The 7,476-nt window shown below is 35.6% G+C and overlaps 1 protein-coding gene across 1 annotated transcript; it reads right to left on the reverse strand.

The window, feature by feature from the left end:
* Positions 1–202: 202 nt before the first annotated feature.
* On the reverse strand, positions 203–3,817 carry LOC121117144 (uncharacterized). The gene is made up of 3 exons (XM_071890368.1): positions 3,518–3,817; positions 1,454–3,010; positions 203–843 (listed from the first exon to the last, which is right to left on the reverse strand). The coding sequence occupies exons 2-3, from the start codon at positions 2,267–2,269 to the stop codon at positions 340–342; spliced, it is 1,320 nt and encodes a 439-aa protein (XP_071746469.1). The 5' UTR covers positions 2,270–3,010; positions 3,518–3,817; the 3' UTR covers positions 203–339.
* Between the last annotated feature and the right edge of the window lie 3,659 nt (positions 3,818–7,476).

Here is a 7,476-nt window from a genome sequence, read left to right on the forward strand (position 1 = left end):
AGATGTCAAGATAATAAGGGGGGGGGGAAGGGTCCAGGGTGAGGAGGCGTTTTTAGGGCGGGTAGAATCAACTACAAATGAAGAATAACTTTTTATTTTTCACACTGGTTTCTAATCACTGATGGTAATAAGAGTTTTGAGCAAAGTTCTGACTTGATCAGAAGAGACGACAAAAAAAAGTTTAAAAATATACGTATGGATATTTGTAAAATAGCAGTCTTTTGTTCTTAATATTGATAACAGAAAAAAAATAAGTATTATAATAATAACGGGTCTAATAACTCATAAGGTCATACAAATGAGGGGGGTTCTCTGAATAAGAGATTGATTGAGTGATTATTATTGTGTCTGAACTTGTCCATTCGGTGGTGGTGGAGGAGGTGGAGCCGTAGAGGGTGGCCCTGATGCTCCTGACCAGGAAGAGTAGACATCCCGACATTGTCCAACAACACACTCATTAGAGCAGAACTCTGAATTCGAGCTCCATGCTTCATTGGATGAGATCGGATTATTACAACCGGGTCGAGCACAGGAGAGAGGACGCCGTCCACGATTGTTGGAGCTGTTACTACCACTGCTGCTATGAGGATGATGCTGTTGATGGAGGTGATGGGCGCCGTTAGCATTATTGCTATTACTACCATTGGGCGGGGCACCTCCGCCCTCTGTCTCAACAAGATGTCCCGTTGTGGGATCTAAATGAGTTCTGGAGTCCAAAGGGGAAGGTCCTGAGGGAGGGGAGGAAGAGGAACGATTATCCGACGGTGCTGTTGAGTTGGGTGGCAATACGGATGACGGAGGATGAGACACGGGGTGATGGTGTCCGTAGCCTCCATTGGACATCTGGAAAGAGGGGAAAAATAATTTATTAAATCGTGTTTTATAGAGTCAATATAACATGTAGATGTTGATAATAAATTTAAATTACGTATACTTAAAATATAATAAGTAATAAACACACTTCATTTGCATTTTATTAGTATAAAGAAAGAACCAAATAGAATAATATATCTACTCAAATAATTACAAGTCCCTTCCACTTTTCCAAGATGAAAAAGAGACTTACGACCCCGCCCGTGACATCAAAAAAATAATAATAATAATACTATGAAAATACTTCAGGTATTTTATATACATCTTAGAAATAAAAAAAAATTTTAATTATCGTTTGAAGAAGGAAAAAACCGTTTAAAAAAATGTCAAAATCTTTCTTTCGGCAGCGTTTATTTTTATTTTTAATATATATTTTTTTCTTTCTTTTTTTTCTTCCAGAAGAAGAAGACGAAGAGAAAAATAATTTTTTTTAAATGTGTATTTTGGCTTACCTGTTGGTTTGGATGTAGATATGCCCCAACCGGTGGGCCGTAGGAAGGTTGTCGAGGAAGTTGTTGCTGACTGTTTGGATATGGAGTGGAATTGGGCCCATTATAGCCATCATTGGGACTAGGTTTCATGCCCGTATTACTATTGTTGGGTGGCTCTCCGTAACTATATGGGGCATATGGTCCCGCTCCTGGTCCATATGAGGGAGGATGATTATTAGAGGATGAGGGGGTGCAGAAGAAGGATTGGAACCCGCCACTGAGGTGGATCCACTCTCATTGATGGGACTCCCTGAGCCCTTGGAAACAAGACTTGCACGATAGGCCGCCAATTTTTTGAGATACTCTTTTTTGGCGTTCTCAGTGCGTTTTTTGTAGGCAGCCTTATTGTCTGGATCAAGTCCATCCCACATAGAAGCCACGATTTTGGAAACGTCTCCAAATGCGGCGTTGGGATTTGCAGCCTTGATGTTGGCTTGAGAGTCTCTAAAGAAGAGTGCATAGGCGCTCACTGGTTTCTGAGGTTCGTTAGGGTCTCGTTTCTTCTTTCTTTTGGGAGCTTTGGCTTTTTTCGCAGGAGGAAGTGGAGGATGGTATGATCCGGGATTCATGAGTGAATGAACATGAGGAGAGGAAGAGGAATAATCCACAGCGGGACGTTTGAGGACATTGTTGTTTCTGAGGTGAGGATCGCTGTTGTCTCCATCTTCAGAGTGAGCTTGCGGACTAGGAGTATTGTGGGAACCAGCAGGACTCGGACCACCGGGAAGAGCCATGCTCTGTTGTCCTCCCCGAGGGATTAGAAGGATGATAGGCAGATGGTGGGGGTTGTGCGTTGGGAGGAGGTCCACTCGCAGAGGAATAATAGTAACTAGATGCGTCCATGGGTGGTGCATGATGTAGAGGATGATACCCCCCTCCCGTAGCACCCGTTCCAACATATCCATTCATGCCATAGGGATTCCACTGTGAAGGTGGTGGTGGTTGCTGTGGATGATGGGAGTGATGTGGATGAGGATGAGAGTGGTGTGAATGCTGCTGGTGATAAAGCTGTGCAGAGAGATGTGAGTAATGAGGAGGATAGTGCGATGAAGCCACACTGGCACCAGGATGATGAAGGGAATGAAGGGCTGAATGACTCTGTTGTACCGCTGCTTGCTGTTCCTCAGAGAGAGCTCCGGGGGGTAGTTGCACGGGTTCAAACTCTTCTTCATTCCCTCCAGTGAAGGGTGGACTTCCTCCACTAAAAGGATCAGGATGCGTGTTCCCTCCTCCTAAAGCCATTCCGTCTGGATCCATTTTAAGATGCTCTGAATGATATCCAACACTCGTTGTTAACATGCCTTAGCTAGGGAGCAGCTTCTTAGAATAGTCAGCAAAACGTCTCTTGGATTGAAACAAACGCAAGACTATAAGGGGGTAAACGGTTCTTAAGGGAAGTAATATGTGTAGCTGTCCTTCTTTAATATGTTCGACTAGGAACACGACTTCTGTTTAGCCTCTACCACACAGAGGAGAAGGTGAGACAGCAATGAGCATCTTTCCCATGATGAAACGATTACTCCTTCACAAGTAGTATTAGTAGATTTATTAATAACGATATCAGATCCAGATTCAAGAAGTAGACGGAGCAGCAGGAGAAATATATATATGATATATATATCAATGTTTACTTTTTTATTTCTTTTCTGAAAGAGAAATTTTAATGATTATATATGTATAAGTAAGTATAAACATCATATATTCTGTTTTTTGTAACTTTTTTTATATAAAAAAACAAGGGATCCTCCCCCCTCCTATACATAGTATAATAGTTGTACAAAAAATATCATGGTTATGGAAAAGGCAAAAAAAACTGCCAAAGGCAAATTATTTTTGATGAAATGAATTGAATGTTTATCGGGAGAAAAAAATGAAATAAAAAAAAGGGAGTTAGTTCTTTCTTTCTTTCCTTCCTTCTTTCCAACGTTCCCCCTTTGCCCCCCCCGTCTTTTACTTCTTCCTTTGCCTTTTAAGGAAGTTAAAAAATAACAGGAGATTCCAAAATAAAATAGAATGGTAATAGGATTAAAGAATTAGAACTGACTATTTTTTTTATATTATTAGTATTTCCCTAACAGAGCAAAAGAGGGGAAGAAAAACAAAAAAAAAAACCTCTTCAATATATAATAAAAAATAATAATTGTGTAACTCACCGTAAGTAATGCTTTTGTAGCCTAATAATTTTTGTTAAAACTACTAGTATAAATTGATCACCACACCAGCTGCGGATATTGGGAAGTGACTCCTTTCATAGCTATTAAAAAGGTTATTGGGTATTATATATTATCTTAATATTTAGGGAAAAGAATGTCTCTCTCTCTCTCTTTCAAATCATGTTACAAAAAAAAATATTTATTTTTTTTTCACAATTTTCTATTAGATTAATTTCTTTTTATATGTGTATACAAAAAAACTACGCGAGTCTCACGCTACTCAACAATGAAATTATTACTAAAGTCTATTTCATCTACTACTATGTAACAAAAAACAAAAATCATCCGGCACGCCGTATAGCGTGCGAGGTCTTGCGCTTCTTACACGCCCGACACCGTCCCCAAACAGCATCATCATCTTCATCATCAATCCCCTTATCTAATGAAAAAGGGAAGGAGGAAAAGAAGAAGGCAGACCTGTTTAAGGCGCGCGCGCATTTCTACTACTATGTGAGTCTACTACTATACTACGTATTATTCACATACAAACTACACACACACCATAGAGGGGTGGTGGTGGTAGAAGTGGTGGTGGTTCTGATAGAAAGCCCCCCTTTTTTAGCGCGCCAAAAATTAGACACAAATTTATTTAATTATAATACGCGTAGAAGAAGGTGGATTTGGGGCACCCGGGACTCGGATTGAAGGTGAAGAAAAAAAAGACGATAGATCAAAGTTGGATTGTTATTTCTCTTTTTTCTAGGTTGTTTGTTTGACTGTTTGTTATCCAATTTCCTTCTGTTTATTGTATATTTATTTTTTCCTTCTCTTCTCTATGTAGTAAAATAATATATATATATAATTTATATAATAATAATAAGTAACAATTTTTTTCTCGGAGTATTATTCTCCCCCAAAAACAATTCTAATATTTCATTTTTCTTTTTCTCTGCATATCGAATCAATAATAATAATTTATGTTTATTTATCTAAAATACATTTTTAACATATTTTTGGGATATATATATATATAATATGGATATATCACATTATTATTTTTGTTATTTTCTCTCTCTCTAACTTCTCCCCCTTGCTCTTTCTGTTAAAAGCATCAAGCTGGAGAAAAAATATATATAATAATAATAATAAAAAAAAATAGATTAATCATCATGAAACATGCGCAAAGGGAAATTTAATTAAAATTTTGTCAAATGAATTATTTATTATGTTTTAATTTGCTATTTAATTATTGGACTCTGTCAAAAAGAAAAAGAGACAAAAATATTAGGATTTTCTACTAACTATGAATGTATGTATAAAAATTAATTGATTATTTTTTGCCTAATTAGCTGGCTCAGTTTTCATTTCATCAATAAGTGATAAGGAAACACCCATATATATGTATAAAGTGTACAAGATAAGTACAAGTTGGAATTGTTTTAATTATCAACTGTTATAATTGATGCAGCTCAGTGGCACCGGAAAGTATTTGTAAATAGGAGGGGGGGATTAATATAATATTTAGACCATATTCGTCACGCAACCTTTCTCATTTGTAAAGGAAATATAGAGGGTTTTACGTGACGTAACAATTTTGATATCATCCATTTTTGGGGCCTAAAAAATAAAGTTTGGGCTAATTCTGGACAGGTCTAATAGTGTCGAATTTGTTTGTAGAACTAATGTTAATTGGTCGAATTTCGGTCCGAACAAGTTTTGTAGAAAAATTTGATTTTAAGAAGAAATGACGTTTTTGTGGATTTTTAAAATGATGTATGACCTTTTTAACACTAGAACAACCATAATTTTTTCAAACATTAAATGTCCAAGATGTCAAACATGAAACCAAGCATTTAAAATTTGATATTTTTAAAATGAAATTTGATTTATAATTATATCCAATGTCGGCCATTATATAGTTAAGAAAAGGAAATTTTGGTCAAATATTTCTGACCCAGGTCTGGAGAGAAATATCAGTCCAAATCAGTCTAGAAAAAATGTCTTATGGTCGAACCAAAAAAAAAAAAAAAAAAATCAGCCTTGAACTGAAGGTATTAAAACCTAAATACATAATAAGTGTCCATTCATGAAATGAAACAAAGTATGAAACGGGAGAAATTGGAAGTCTATTATCATAATAAAATTAATATCATATTTTAATTCAAATAAGCAGCATTAAGACCTCATTTGTTTTGTTTTTTATTGTAACAAGTGTTAAAAATCATTTTTATTTGTATATTTGCATTTTTGCTTTAACTATTTGACAAGTAATCAGAAAAACCTAAGGGAAAGATTCAATGAAATTTGAATCATTGTATGTGTATTAGTGATAGGGGCGGATAATACTCGTACCAGTGTCATCGCTCACGTCATTTTTTAAAGATATTTATATTTAAAAAATAAACTTACTACTTTGTTAATAACTTTTGGGGCTAAGCACGCATCCAATAATAGAAACCAGCAACTCTCCTGCTTGTTGCCGTAGACTCGAGTCTGGAACATCAACCAGAGGAGTTTACAAGAAGTGGGCGAGGGACTTTAGCTATCACCCCCAAATATGTGGATTTTTGTCTTTATCAGAAAAAATACTTGCTATGTGGGAAAAATTTCAAATTCGAAAATAGAGGAGAAAACTTTTAGACAATAATTTATTTATAATAGTGTATATCCATTATTTTATATCAATGATAGCTTGTATGTAGGTCCTCAAAAATTAAATAAAAATGACAATAGCTAGGGAAAAGAAAATTCACTCTTCAGTTTGCCAACTCAAAAACAAAAACAAGAAGATATGGTACACCCTTGCTAATAACAGCTGCCTCTAGTATGATTTTCGGAGAAGAAAATGAATTACTGCTATAAAGAAGAGAACCTTCCCCATTTAAACTAGCATTAGTGCAGGGAAAATATTATTATTATATTTAGATTCATATTTATTTATTTTATTATGTATTTTTAAAGCAATTTACAGCGAAGAGAGGCAATAACACTACACTCAGAGGGAGAAGTCAACAATACCAGGGCCAATTAAAAAATGAACAAAAAAGGAGAAAAAATATTCGCAACAAGTGCTATTCCTTTTTTCATTTTTAAACATAGTTTTTGTTAAAACATGTCAACTTAACTCATTAGTAAATTTAGGTGCATTTTTCTGTACTTTTGAAGGTTCTTTGTAATTAAGGCTACAAATTATTTACAGTTATTAAAATAAACAGTTCTACCCAAAAACAAAACAGAGCCACTTATGTCTACTCGGTCTGGGAAAAGATACTCGAAAGCCATCACGTATGTATATATAGTTTTTTGTCAGTCCTTATTTTTGACTGAAAACTGTGAACTCGTACAGTTCAGTCTCGGTCTGGTCCAGTTCTAAAACTTATAAAGCTCAGTCCTTGATGACATCACTCACCTTTATTTCTTCTCTTTTTAATCAATTCTACTACTGACCAAAGACGAAGGACCAACAGTCTCAAGCATCGGTTGGTCCCAAGGACGGAGAGGACATACAATTCCAGAAACTTTACGCAAAGGCTGAAGTGCGCCCGCTAGAAAGGGGGTAGGAGAACTGAGAAATTACAACTATAACATAAGACAATTTGTCATATTTCTAAAAAACAACAACACCCATACCATACCTAACTTAAAAAAGTGGCCTATAATAGGCTTGATATTGAAAATAAATAATTTCATAAAAACTTTGATCCATGAATTTCAGAGTACTAATTTTTTCATATAGGTTTGACAATTTAAATCTAATGAAACCTTTTTTCGCCATAAAAATATGAAAAATGGTAGACAAACGGCCTTTTGAACTTAAATTATGTAATTTTAGTGATTTTCTATTCTTCTACGCCATTTGTAGGGGGTGTACCTTCGCTTACAGATTTCTAATATTATATGGATAGGACCGGTCGTAAGACTGGGCAGAATGAATAAGAAATGAACAACACTACGTAAAC

This window comes from Lepeophtheirus salmonis, chromosome 1 (genome assembly GCF_016086655.4).
Source record: "Lepeophtheirus salmonis chromosome 1, UVic_Lsal_1.4, whole genome shotgun sequence".
In the NCBI taxonomy this organism is placed as follows: domain Eukaryota; kingdom Metazoa; phylum Arthropoda; class Copepoda; order Siphonostomatoida; family Caligidae; genus Lepeophtheirus; species Lepeophtheirus salmonis.